The 15,270-nt window shown below is 38.0% G+C and overlaps 1 protein-coding gene across 1 annotated transcript in view; it reads left to right on the forward strand.

The window, feature by feature from the left end:
- The window catches only part of GRIN2B (glutamate ionotropic receptor NMDA type subunit 2B), a 638,757-nt gene extending 632,096 nt beyond the window's left edge, over positions 1 to 6,661 (forward strand). Inside the window, exon 13 of the mRNA XM_040408303.1 lies at positions 4,901 to 6,661. Within this exon, the coding sequence (XP_040264237.1) occupies positions 4,901 to 6,661 (1,761 nt within the window). The remainder of the gene's footprint in view (positions 1 to 4,900) is intronic.
- The last annotated feature ends 8,609 nt before the right edge of the window (positions 6,662 to 15,270 follow it).

Here is a 15,270-nt window from a genome sequence, read left to right on the forward strand (position 1 = left end):
ACATTGCAGAGGGGATAAGAGCCCCAAAAGTTAAAGTCCCAGAGTGGGACAGAAATAAAGTTAAAAAAAAAGTTTAAAAAGTGTTTTCAATAAAAAATTTTAAAAGTTTCAAGTTAAAAAAAGAAAAAAACACCCCTTTCCCCTGATTTTATAATAAAAAATATAAAAAAAAAACATATTAGGTATTCCGCATCCGTAATGACCTGATATATAAATATATCACATGATCTACCCCGTCTGATACACACCATAAAAAAATAAAAATTGTGTAAAAAAAAGCCATTTTTGTCACCTTACATCACTAAAAGTGCAACACCAAGCGATCATAAAGGCGTATGCCCCCAAAAATAGTAAAAAATTAGCCCCTTCACAGGACAATCGCCCACAAAATAAAAAAAAATATGGCTCTCAGACTATGGAGACACTAAAACATGATTTTTTTTGTTTCAAAAATGCTTTTATTGTGTTAAATGTAAAAAAAAAAGTATACATATAAGGTAACGCCGCGTCTGTAACAACCTGCTTTATAAAAATACCACATGACCTAACCCCTTAGGTGAACACCGTAAAAAAAAAAAAAAACGATGTCAAAAAAGCTATTTTTTTGTCACCTTACATCACAAAAAGTATAATAGCAAGAGATCAAAAAGTCATACGCACCCCAAAATTGTACCAATCAAACCATCATCTCATACCGCAAAAATGATACCCTACCTAAGGCAATCGCCCTAAAAATAAAAAAAAATATGGCTCTCAGACTATGGAGACACTAAAACATGATTGTTATTGTTATTGTGTAAAATTTAAATAAATAAAAAAAAGTATACATATTAGATATTTCCACGTCCGTAACGACCTGCTCTATAAAAATATCACATGACTTAACCCCTCAGGTGAACACCGTAAAAAAAAAAAAAAGTGTCAAAAAAGCCAGTGTAATACCAAGCAATCAAAAGTCATATGCACCCTAAAATAGTAAAATAGTACCAATCAAACCGTCATCTCATACCGAAAAAAATTAGCCCCTACATAAGACAATCGCCCAAAAAATAAAAAAATATATGGCTTTTAGAATATGTTAGACACTAAAAAAAAATTGATTTTCAAAAATGCTTTATTATGTTAAACTAAAACAAAGAACCAAAAAAAGTCATATATAGTCATATATAGTCATGTTTGGTATTGTCCCATCTGTAAACACCTTCTCTTTATAAATAGCTCATGATCTAACCTGTCAGATAAACGTTGTAAATAACAAAAAATAAAACAGTGCCAAAACAGCTATTTGTTTGTATAGTGTAATATAGAGCAACCAAAAATCATCTGTACCCTAAAATAGTACCAACAAAACTGTCACCTTATCCCTTAGTTTCCAAAATGTGGTCACTTTTTTGGAGTTTCTACTCTAGGGGTGCATCAGGGGGTCTTCAAATGTGACATGGCAACTTAAAATTATGCCAGGGAAATCTTCCCTCCAAAAACCATATGGCGTTCCTTTCCTTCTGCGCAATGGCGTGTGCCCGTACAGCAGTTTACGACACATATGGGGTGTTTCTGTAAACTGCAGAATCAGGGCAATAAATATAAAGTTTTGTTTAGCTGTTAACCCTTGCTTTGTTAGCGGAAAAAAAAATTATTAAAATGGAAAATCTGCCAAAAAAGTGAAATTCTGAAATTTCATCTCCAATTTCTATTAATTCTTGTGGAACACCTAAAGGGTTAACAAAGTTTGTAAAATCAGTTTTGAATACCTTGAGGGGTGCAGTTTCTAAAATGTTGTTCACTTTTTTGAGTTTCTACTAGGGGTGCATCAGGGGGGCTTCAAATGGGACATGGCGTCAAAAAAACAGTCCATCAAAATCTGTCTTCCAAAAACCATATGGCGTTCCTTTTCTTCTGAGCCCTGCCGTGTGGCCATACAGCAGTTTACGAGCACATATCGGGTGTTTCTGTAAACTACAGAATCAGGGCAATAAATATTTTGTTTAGTTTGGCTGTTAATCCTGGCTTTGTTAGCGGAAAAAAAATATTAAAATGGAAAATCTGCCCAAAAAAGTAAAATTCTGACATTTCATATCCATTTTCAATTCATTCTTGTGGAACACAAAATCAGTTTTTAATACTTTGAGGGGTATATAGTCGTGGCCAAAAGTTTTGAGAATGACACAAATATTAGTTTTCACAAAGTTTGCTGCTAAACTGCTTTTAGATCTTTGTTTCAGTTGTTTCTGTGATGTAGTGAAATATAATTACACGCACTTCATACATTTCAAAGGCTTTTATCGACAATTACATGACATTTATGCAAAGAGTCAGTATTTGCAGTGTTGGCCCTTCTTTTTCAGGACCTCTGCAATTCGACTGGGCATGCTCTCAATCAACTTCTGGGCCAATTCCTGACTGATAGCAACCCATTCTTTCATAATCACTTCTTGGAGTTTGTCAGAATTAGTGGGTTTTTGTTCGTCCACCCGCCTCTTGAGGATTGACCACAAGTTCTCAATGGGATTAAGATCTGGGGAGTTTCCAGGCCATGGACCTAAAATGTCAATGTTTTGGTCCCCGAGCCACTTAGTTATCACTTTTGCCTTATGTCACGGTGCTCCATCGTGCTGGAAAATGCATTGTTCTTCACCAAACTGTTGTTGGATTGTTGGAAGAAGTTGCTGTTGGAGGGTGTTTTGGTACCATTCTTTATTCATGGCTGTGTTTTTGGGCAAAATTGTGAGTGAGCCCACTCCCTTGGATGAGAAGCAACCCCACACATGATTGGTATCAGGATGCTTTACTGTTGGCATGACACAGGACTGATGGTAGCGCTCACCTTTTTCCAGATGCCCCAAACAATCGGAAAGAGGCTTCATCGGAGAATATGACTTTGCTCCAGTCCTCAGCAGTCCATTCACCATACTTTCTGCAGAAGATCAATCTGTCCCTGATGTTTTTTTTGGAGAGAAGTGGCTTCTTTGCTGCCCTTCTTGACACCAGGCCATCTTCCAAAAGTCTTCGCCTCACTGTGCGTGCAGATGCGCTCACACCCGCCTGCTGCCATTCCTGAGCAAGCTCTGCACTGGTGGCACTCCAATCCCGCAGCTGAATCCTCTTTAGGAGACATGGACTAGTACATGGATTGCAGGATAAAACTTACCAGGAAAGGTTAAAGGACCTTAACATGTATAGCTTGGAAGAAAGAAGAGACAGAGGGGATATGATAGAAACTTTTAAATACATAAAGGGAATCAACTCGGTAAAGGAGGAGAGCATATTTAAAAGAAGAAAAACTACCACAAGAGGACACAGTTTTAAATTAGAGGGGTAAAGGTTTTAAAAGTAATATAAGGAAGTATTACTTTACTGAGAGAGTAGTGGATGCATGGAATAGCCTTCCTGCAGAAGTGGTAGCTGCAAATACAGTGAAGGGGTTTAAGCGTGCATGGGATAGGCATATGGCTATCCTTCATATAAGATAGGGCCAGGGGCTATCCATAGTATTCAGATATATTGGGCAGACTAGATGGGCCAAATGGTTCTTATCTGCCGACACATTCTATGTTTCTATGTTTCTATCCTGGCGCTTGCTGGACTTTCTTGGACTCCATGAAGCCTTCTTAACAAGAATTGAACCTCTTTCCTTGAAGTTCTTGATGATCCTATAAATTGTTGATTGAGGTGCAATCTTAGTAGCCACAATATCCTTGCCTGTGAAGCCATTTTTATGCAACGCAATGATGGCTGCACGCGTTTCTTTGCAGGTCACCATGGTTAACAATGGAAGAACAATGATTTCAAGCATCACCCTCCTTTTAACATGTCAAGTCTGCCATTTAAACCCAATCAGCCTGACATAATGATCTCCAGCCTTGTCAATATTCTCACCTGAGTTAACAAGACGATTACTGAAATTATCTCAGCAGGTCCTTTAATGACAGCAATGAAATGCAGTGGAAAGTTTTTTTTGGGATTAAGTTAATTTTCATGGCAAAGAAGGACTATGCAATTCATCTGATCACTCTTCATAACATTCTGGAGTATATGCAAATTGCTATTAATAAAACTTAAGCAGCAACTTTTCCAATTTCCAATATTTATGTAATTCTCAAAACTTTTGGCCACGACTGTAGTTTCTAAAATGGGGTCATTTTTGGGTGGTTTCTATTATGTAAGCCTCACAAAGTGACTTCAGACCTGAACTGGTCCTTAAAAAGTGGGTTTTGGAAATTTTCGCCAAAAATTTCAAGATTTGCTTCTAAACTTCTAAGACATCTAACGTCCTCAAAAAATAAAATGGCATTCACAAAATGATCCAAACATGAAGTAGACATATGGGGAATGTAAAGTAGTAACTATTATATGAGGTACTGTATCACTATCTGTTTTAAAAGCAGAGAAATAGAAATTTGGAAAGTTCTGTAGATGCTAGTGACTGAATTCAGCTACAGTATAACCTAATTGATTTGAGCAGCTAAAATCAGTTACCAGACTGTCGCATGCATTTAGTTAGCATCGAGTCAAGCTGAGCTGGCAGAACTGTTCACAATTTACAGAACTTGGCCAGCGCTTTTGGCATAGGCGGATATATGCAACTCTGCCAGTCTCCTCCCAAGTCTACTCTTATTGTTAGCAGGTGCTGTCTAAAGGAATATTTTCAAAAAAACTATTATTAGTGTAAAGTTATATTACATTGTGAAAGAAATTGCCAGTGATCAGCCTTTGCTGTTATATGTCTTTCTAAAATGTGCACATTGATTTTACTTCATAGTATTTTGTAATGTTGCCAGTTTCTTGAATATATACTGTTATTTAAGCATGAATTATTCTTGTTTCTTCCGACTCCAACAACAATAAGCGTAAAATTTGGTTATTACAATGCTGATTATGTATATTTGTTTCTGTATTTTAGGGCATATACAGCTGTATTCATGGAGTTCCTATTGAAGATAGACAGTCTGCCATGAACTCTCCGTCAGCAACAATGAATAACACTCACTCTAATATACTTCGTCTTCTGCGCACTGCCAAGAATATGGCTAATCTTTCTGGAGTGAATGGTTCTCCTCAGAGTGCATTAGACTTCATACGGCGAGAATCTTCAGTATATGATATATCTGAACACCGGAGGAGTTTTACTCATTCTGACTGTAAATCCTTTCAGCCAGAGGAGAATCTTTTCAGTGACTATATATCTGAAGTGGAAAGGACCTTCGGTAACCTTCAACTTAAAGACAGCAATGTCTACCAAGATCATTTTCATCATCATAGGCCACACAGTATAGGAAGTAATAGTTCTATTGATGGGTTGTATGACTGTGATAACGCTCCTTTTACAACACAGCCAAGATCATTGTCAAAGAAACCTTTAGATATAGGCTTGCCATCCAAACATCCAACACCACAAATAGGTGATCTTTATGGAAAATTTTCAATTAAAAGCGATCGGTACGGAGCCCATGATGACTTAATTCGATCAGATGTTTCTGATATATCAACACATACAGTCACCTACGGCAATATTGAAGGTAATGCAAAAAGGAGAAAACAATATAAAGATAGTTTGAAGAAGCGCCCAGCATCCGCTAAATCACGTAGGGAATTTGATGAGATAGAATTAGCCTATCGTAGACGCCCAAGATCTCCAGATCATAAGCGTTATTTTAGAGACAAAGAGGGATTGAGAGATTTTTATCTGGATCAGTTCCGGACAAAGGAAAATAATCCACACTGGGAACATGTAGATCTAACAGATATCTACAAAGAACGAGGGGAGGATTTAAAACATGAAAGTTCTTGTTCTAACAGGCAACATCAGAAACATAGTGGGGAATTTGGGCAGAATGAACGTAAACATGGCTCTGGAGGAAATGCTTGGGAGAAAAATATTGGTAATATGGAGTGGGAAGACAGAACTTCAACCAACTTCTGTCGCAATTGCCCTTCAAAGATGCACAACTACACAGGGCAAAATGCTAATCGCCCAGCATGTATTCGTTGTGAGGTGTGCAAGAAAGCGGGAAACCTTTATGACATCAGTGAGGATAATTCTCTACAAGATTTAGATGCCAGACCAATACCACCTGCCAATTCCAAATATCCCCAAAGTCCATCGAATGGAAAAGCCCAGAAGCGTAACCGAAGTAAACTTCATCGCCAGCATTCCTATGACACTTTTGTGGACCTTCAGAAAGAAGATGTAACCTTAGCACCCCGCAGTGTCAGCTTGAAGGATAAGGAACGCTTCTTGGATGGTAGCCCATATGCCCACATGTTTGAAATGCCCAATGAATCCTCTTTTGCCAACAAGTCCCATGAGCCAAGCCACAATCCTGGGGGATACATGCTCAGTCGTTCCCTTTACCCTGACCGAGTCACCCAAAACCCATTTATTCCCACATTTGGGGATGACCAGTGTCTGCTGCATGGGAGCAAGCCCTACTATTTTAGGCAACCTGCAATTGGTGGCTTGAAGGGAAGGTCGGACTTCCGAGGGACTGGTAAATCACTCACTGCTGTACATGCAGGTCCCCCAGGACGTTTTCAAAAAGACATTTCTATAGGGAACCAACCCAATGCCTGCGTTGCAAACAATAAGAACCCCAGATCTTTCAACAACTCAACCAATGGCCATGTGTATGAGAAGTTATCCAGCATTGAATCTGATGTCTGAGGGGGAGGTGGGCTGGGACCTAAATTCTCCCCTTCCCTATTCCAAAATGTTACTCTCTTACAGTGAGGTTCCTGAATGCTGTTGGAGTGGGATGAGATGCATCCTTTCTATTCCCTCTCATCTTCTCTTCCTGGGGCCATCTCGTATTTCTGTTCATGTGAAATTCATATACCAGCCTGAAGAAGCATCAAGATGACATCAGATGGGCGGGGGATCAATTTCAAAGACTTCGGCTGAGCGCTGTAAGGGAGGGAGGAGAAATGAACAGACATTCTTGAGTTTTCTTCCAAACCCATGGAGTGAAGAGCTGGGAGAAGACTAAGTATCAGAAGGGTCTTTTGCAAAGAATAAAGAGAAATTGGCACAGGGAAAGTTGTAGAATGACAGAGGGCACTGCTTGCATTATAGGAAGCTTCCACAAAACCTTCTGGTTGTAAGGGTGCAGAGTAAGCATTCCCGTTATTTAGCCAATGATATATTTTTTATCCATTGAAAGGTAACTGGGAGCTGCCCATTGTAAGTGATATTGTATGTTTGTGCTGAGGATGTCTGGGGACACTGATAACAAGATGTCTATAATGATATGAATCGTAAAGGAAGATACATCCACTTGTCCATCCACATTAAATTTACATCTTCTGATTCTGATCATACATCTGATTCTCTTATTTTCTATCACATAAGGTTTCTCTTATTATCTATCACATATAGCCTCTTTAATCAGTAACTAATTAGTTAGGGTGTTTAATTCACAGAGGAAAATAATATATTCAGCGTTATCAAAACAATTAATATTTTCTTTAATAACGTAAAAGAATTGCTCAGGAAGACAACAACACTATAATATTCAATGTCGACATTACTGTGCATGAACATTTTAGTCCATAACCAAAAACTACATTATAACAATAAACTCTTACAGAGAATCCAGCAGTGTAAACTTAGAATAGTTTTTATAACTTTTTGTATTCAGTTGGCTGTGCAAAATTCTAGATTCTGCTGCCTGGTAGTTCATTAGTTCAATAATTTCAGCCATAATATATATATATATATATATATATATATATATATATATATAATTTAACAGACTGTTTTAGGAAATTAGACATAGAAATAGACATTGGTACACCTATATGATATAAATCACATCAGGATCCAAGGGCTTCCTAGCATGGCACTGTCTTGTCAGAAACAGATAGCACCAGCCTGGGCTAAAGAATAATAAATGTCCTTCATAGTGAAGGAAGAATTGTTGGCAGTTTAAAACTTCTTTGAAACAGTTTTCACAGGACAGAATAGTTTCTGCAAAACATAATTTGTCTTCACAGATTAGCTATCACGTTTCAGAAACCTATGATTTAATGGTCATAAGTGCATATGCAGCTTAAATTGAAATATTGTAACAATCCTGATTGTCGACAAGGATCTAGCATAATATTAAGATGATAGCTTTTGTTTCAGTTGCATCTCTAGTCTGTAGTGCAGTGCTCACAAAAACATTTTATCACATTCTGAAAAGCAAAGGGACATAATGGACAATGGGAAGAATGTGATGGGAATGGTATGGTTGATGTGATGATTGTGGGCAGTGTCCTAGCACAAGAACTATGGCCATAAGGGCATTAATTTTTGTTTCTCTTAGATGATACTTGGTTATAGCTAGAGATAATGGGAAGCGTCAGCCTAGCCTCCACATAGTCCTTCCGTCACGTTGAATGTGAGGGGAGAGAAATCAGGTGCCGCTTCAGTCATCAGAAAACCAGGATGGAATCACACTGTCCACATTTAATTTTTCTTTTCTTTTTTTGTTGTAAATATGTGGTTGAAACTTTTTTGAATAGACTTATAAATGAATTTATAATGACACAGAGGAAGATGGCTGTGTGTCCTTCCCCTGAGACACCTATTTTTATAGGTTTCAAGGCTCTGTATCCCTGTGCCATATCCCTGAGCTTCTGGATCATAGTTCTTATTTCCTTTTTTTATCAACTTCATGTGCCAATATATAGAGCTTGGTCCTGGAGGGGTAAGAAGCTCTTTTATGTGCCAATTGTTTGAGTTGTCTAATGCCAGGCTCAAAATCCATGTGCCAAAATACTGAAGCCACCTTAGAAATGAGACTCTCATCTACTTCTACCCTGACTTAATAGCCTACACATCTATGAAGCCATTCAACCAGAATGTGAAACTGGTATTCTATCCATGTTGTTAGACAGTGGAGTCTCTGAAAGAGCATAATTTTACCCCCTCTCTGCCATGTTGTTCCTCAGCTAACTCTTGTAAAGGTGTTAAAACAAACGAAAGATACCTCTTGAGATCTAATGAACACTTTGAGGCATGTGTATCAAGGTTCATTTTGGTGCGTGACTTTGCTACTGTATTGTGTTTCGTACAGTATATAAAAGGATGTGGAGCCAGTTCTGTAGAACTGTGCCTGCACATTAAACCTGACACTGAAAGATCTATTACATTTGTACAGTTTAATAGATAAATTAAGTTGTGTATTAAATATATCTGGTCACTAATAGTATGAGAAAATGGAAAACAACAAAAAAGATTGTGAATTACATTTTAGTTACTTGCATATTAGTGAGCAGTACCTTACATGGTGTAATGTTAAAATTATTTGCACAGAATGCTCAGCAATTGCACTATATAGTTGCCCATTTGCTACCCATATTGGTTTAATCAAGCTAAAGTCAGATCCAAAAGGCAAAATGGACGCGGCAGATATGCTACAAATGTCTGGGTATCTGGAATATATTTTCTAACAAAGCCATAACCTAGATTAAATTGTTTCCACTGTACATAGCTATACATGCATCGTTATTTGCTTTAAAAAATGTTAGGTTGGCAACTAAAGGTAACTGCACAGCAACTGTTCTACAAAATGGTTCTATTGTACTAGCTGTAGTGTGATGCTGATATTTTCTTCCTGTTGCTTTAATGCAGGGATGCCCAACCTGCCGCCATCCAGCTGTTGCAAAACTACAACTCCCAGCATGCCTTGAAAGCCTACAGCTATCAGCCTCCAGAAAGGCATGGTGGCAGCTGTAGTTTTTTTACGACAGCTGGAGGGCCACAAGTTGGGCATCCCTGATTTAAAGGGTTATTTCATCAGGAAATGACCTATTTGTATCCAGTTTTATGTCAAACATTTTAAAGAATTTTGGTGACTTTTTTCCATGTCACTTTCTAAAGAAAATATCCTGGAATCATGCCGTTTTCACTCTGGCCACTAAACCTCATAAAAAGCTGCCCTTTTCTGTTCTGTAGAGATCACTTCTCAGCAATCATCTCATTATCGTCACAGGAAGGATCACAATGAAAAAAAGCACATATGTATAGATTACAGAGGATTCACTATTCACAATAGGTGATGATTATGGCTGTCCCTCCCTGCACAATAACCTCTGAAAATATCACAGAGCATGAGCAGAGCATTCTGAATCAATATCAGATTAAAGTTAGTAGAAGTCCCTGGGTGTGTTGCCTCCCCAAAATGTTTTATTCTTTTTTTAAAAAAAGGATTGGTAGCAACAGTAGCTGGGGCAAGGTATTCCTGTATGCTACTGCCAACTGTCTCCAAATATTACAGTAACACAGTCCCATTTCCTCCTCCTCCTCTTATCTAAGAAGATGTAGAGTCTGAGTAAGAGACTCACAGCAGCATAACTAGAAATACTTGTTTTTGTCAAACTCTCTCTCTCTCACTCTGTACTGTGGCCCCGCTGCTATGATGCTTTTTACAGGGTTGAGATATGGAGGGGAGGGGAGCAAAACACAACAATGGTACCACATAGCACATTAATGGTACACCCTTAAATTAATATCTGCCACTCCCTCCGTACACCACTAGGAGATTGCAGTCAGGCAGCAGAGGGCACTCCAGTAGGTGCACCCAATTCAGGGCTTCAAATATGTGTCACTGTTATTAGTGACACACACTAGGGGAGATTTACTAAGTAACATGTGCCAGAAATGGCCACAAAGTGTGCAGAAAAGTTCCTAATGTGGGCCAGATTAGAAGCAAGACGTCAGGCAAAATACCTGCTCTCGTAATCATGTACAGAAAATAGAATAGAAAAACTACAATAAAAAAAAACTAGAAAAAAAAGATTATGATGCAGTATCTGTTTTTTTTTTACTAAGTATAAATATTCATTCCCTTTAAAGGTACTTTCACACTTGCGTTGTTGGATTCCGGCAGGTAGTTCCGTCGCCGGATCCGTCTTACAAATGCATTGCAATACCGGATCCATCTCTCCGGTTGTCATCTGGAAAAGCGGATCCGGTATTTATCTTATTCACAATTTTAAAGGTCTGCGCATGCGCAGACCGCAAAACCGGTTCCGTTTTGCCGGAACACTTGGGGCCGTATCCAGCATTAATGCATTCCAATGGAAAATAATGCCAGATCCGGCATTCCGGCAAGTGTTCTGGAATTTTGGACTGAGAAAATACTGCAGCATGCTCTGTCCAAAAAACATACAGTGACTGAACTGAAGACATCCTGATGCATACTGAACAGATTGTTCTCCGTTCAGAATGTATTAGGATAAAACTGATCCGTTTTTTTCCGGTATTGAGCCCCTAGGACGGAACTCAATACCGGAAAAGTTTAACGCAAGTGTGAAAGTACCCTAATGAGGACCTGTCACCAATCCTGTTTAATGAAATAATTTTATCCCTCATGCAATAACAATGCTGGAGCATTTTGTTATGTCTACATTGTTCCCTTCTTCAATTCTTCCTATTATAAATGTATTAATTAATTACAACTGGCTGGTACCAGTCGGGCGTTAGGCCTGCATAATCTGGCACTGTCCAATCAGTACTGCCAGTGTCACTGTACAGGGACACAATCGCGACTAATAAAGTTGACCTTTATTAATAAGCTTCTAGTAGCAATAACTGAGGAGTGGAACAGCGTACACGTAAGGAAAATATGCTCCAAATTTGTTGCTGCATGGTGAATAAATCATTTAGTAAAACAGATATGTCAGGGGTGATGGTGGGTCCTTTTTAAGTATGACACTGACATTACCACCAGGTAACTCTTTTCCTATGAGTCCTCCTAATATATATTTTTTCTTATTTTCTAACATCTTATAACGTCTTTCATGTAATAACAAATATTCAGTTACTGACATGGGCATTACAGTGTAACCCTTTCTCCTCCATATTGTTTTAGCATGACTACTTTGTTAAAACGAAATATTGACACCTAGATTTTTATTCATAAGTACAGTTTTAGCACTGACATTTTCTGTTTTTAGCATCACTGTATTTAGTTTTAGGATTTCTTTATAATTGATTTATTTCCTTTAAAATGTTCAAAGATTCCTATGAGTCCTCATAATTATAAGTTTTCTTAGTTTCAAACAATCGTATTTCATGTATTTCTTGTAATAACATTACATACATTAAATTCTGATTCACACTGCTTTAAAAGTAAGCAATTTCAGAATATTGGAGAGTTCCCTTGTGAATAATTCTGGAACATAGCAGTAATGTTTGAAGGGGCACACGTTTTAAAAACAGTGAAAGGTTAAAAGGCTGCTCCTTTATTTCTCATTAGGCCATACAAATGAAACAGAAGTTTGCTAGCTGCATAACAATTCAAGGAACCTGTGGTGCAGTGTTCAGGCACGTTAGGTATGCATTACAATGGTGTACAAAGAATAAGGAGATGCATACATGGACATGCAACACACCATCAAAATGAGGTGCATCATCTGGCCAGATACCTTTGTTCATGAAAACATACCTGCTTCATTAGAACTTGCTGCAGAGGGCGATATCTTCTGTGTGAAATTTAGCTACAAATAGACATTTATTGAATGTATCTATATGTAACTGTGTAATGGATAATTGGAAGTGCTATGTTGTGACTGCAATGTCAGTGCTTACCATGAAGTCATGTGTATTGGTTTATAGCACATTTACAGAGTTTGGTCATTAACTAAGATAAAATAATTTTTTAGGGGCTGTCTCATCTGCGGGGGTCATAGGAATCAGACCCTGCTGCTTGCTAGAAGAAAATGACAGTGCTAATAAAATTCTGTGCCACGTTGTTTTGTAAGCTGCATGGTTGACTATTGAATACAGTGGGTGGACCATGTCTAGACCCATGATAATCAAGGGCTGGATAACATTGATTGATAACATTTATTTTCATTTTATTATATGCCTTCCCCAGTGAACATTTTACTTATATAGTCAAGAAATAACACCTGACATAGCCACATTTACTTAGCAAGTATTGATTAAATGTATACGAATCCAAATGTATTTATTGCATAGGCAATCACTGCTCTTCTTACATTGATGGGGTTGACCACTTTCTGATGAAATTTCTGGAATCTACAGTAAGTGAATTTAAACATGCCAGGGATAAACATATATCTATCCTAAGGGGAATAATACAGGGCAGACTAGACCATGTGGTATTTTTCTGCCATCATTCTAAATGCCATAAAACTAATGTACTGGCATAGGAATCTCTAAAATGCTCCTTCCTTACCATGGCCACCAAGATGAACTCCCCTTTGCTGCCCATGGGAACAGGATATAAAACACTGAAAATGGGGATCACTGCCTCCATGGCTCTATAGATTGTGGTGGCCTTGTGAATTACCCATATGACTACCTCTCTGACCGCATCCTCTTCTGAGCAGGTACTGAAAGTGCCCTGTACATGCTCAAATACAGGAGCTTCTGCTGCTTCTATCAGTACATGAACGCTTCCAGTGCTTGCTCAGACACAGTTGAGGAGGCATTCATGTAGTAAATAACATGACCACCACCTTCTTGAGAGCTATGGACAAGGTAACTGCCACATCCACTGTTTATACACCTTACCATGGGCAGCAGTGGAGCTTCAACTTAGGTGTTGCAGTAAGGAATGAGGCATCATAGGCATTTTGTATGACAATACACATAAGTTTATGGCATTTTAGATATTTCTACAGAAGGTGGCCAACCACCATTTCCATTTTACATAAAATTCAATTATTTTTTTTTAAATGTGAACCACTGTAATGATTGTAGGGTAATTTCATGTCAAGTTATAGATGAGACACTTGAGGACTCTCATGGGTGAAAATAAATAGGCATGGTAACATACCAAATTATGCCATGTTAGTGTAGATTTTCTATACTGAAGATTAGTCATAAACAATTGTAAACATGTTAACCAACATGGTAAAGTAGCCATGGTAGTAAATTGCCGCCACTTGTATGTCAATGAAGGCATTCGTTAGGCCTTGTTTATACGTACATTGCAGTTTTGACCAGATTTGGATCCTAATGATAGAGGAAGAATATAAAATACAGCATACTTATACCATCTTGATTTTTGGATCACTCCTGATTCATTCTGGTATCCATGAGGAAAAAAAATCTGTGTGCCTCTGTACATAAATGGAGGAACGTATAGATAGAGTATGGGGCCATAGCAGGCTATGGGCTCCAAATGGATCTCATATGGATCTGTACTGAACAGATCTATAATACTGCAATGTGCAAGGGCACTCATATGTTTTCCCCAATAACCTTTCAGGATTTGGGACTGGTACAAATACATAACTTTTGTTACATGATACAAAAACTGTGCCATCATGGACGTTGGCTTGAACACCGTAGCATTTTGTCAAACAAACCATTTATTGCTATCATTTTACCCATAAATCTCCTAATTACATATATCTGCTTTCCCCACATAGTGCAAAACCTAATGGAAATGTATACACAAACTTGTACCACAATACTGAAGAAGGGTTTTTAACCCATCTGTAGTTAATTCCAGTAAACAGGTTCTGCTATCCGTGACCTCCGCCCCATCATTTAACAGATCTCCATTGTCTAAATTGTAATCTGGTAATACAAGCCATTGCAAGGTACTGCTGACTAAAACAACATACAACTCCATAACATGAACTGTAATTGCAGAATGTGGTTTACAATTCTATGTTACAATGATTTACAATAATAGAGTACAAAGTAATGTCATTGAAGTTCAATCTATCCTTGATACATATGCCAGTAAGTGAATGGGAAAATTGAAATCAGTTAATTGCATATATTTGTGTCACATTTGTGTCAGAAATTCACTAGAGATTTGTAGCCCAGAATAAGGTTGGAGAGGATGAGATACTTCAGGGATACAGATAATGATACAGTCAGCCTACTATGTAATTTCAAGTGTGTAATTTCTTCTATCCTTTGTGGTTTTCCACTTTTTGGCTGTAGAAATGTTTGCTGTTGATGTATAGGAAACACTTCATTTCTTGAGTAGCTTTTTCTTGTGTGGTTGGTTCTATCTGCTCATTTGTTATTTTCCTTATTTCTTCTTCTTCTCAATTTCAGCTGCTTTTCGGCTGAAAATCATTCTCTCAAGATGCTGCTATGATATATCTGATAGGCATCATGGTACACTTTCTGGATTTGCCACCAGATGGAGCTGTGTTTGCAAAGGATTTTCTTATTGGGAAACTTGACCAACCTGTGGTCGCTCAATATTCAGTGCCAAACGCATGATTTGATTCATGTTTAAGCCGACGGGTGCACGGGTCAAACACATAGGAAAAGTCATTCTAATAGGGGTC

Source organism: Bufo bufo, chromosome 9 (assembly GCF_905171765.1).
Source record: "Bufo bufo chromosome 9, aBufBuf1.1, whole genome shotgun sequence".
NCBI lineage: Eukaryota > Metazoa > Chordata > Amphibia > Anura > Bufonidae > Bufo > Bufo bufo.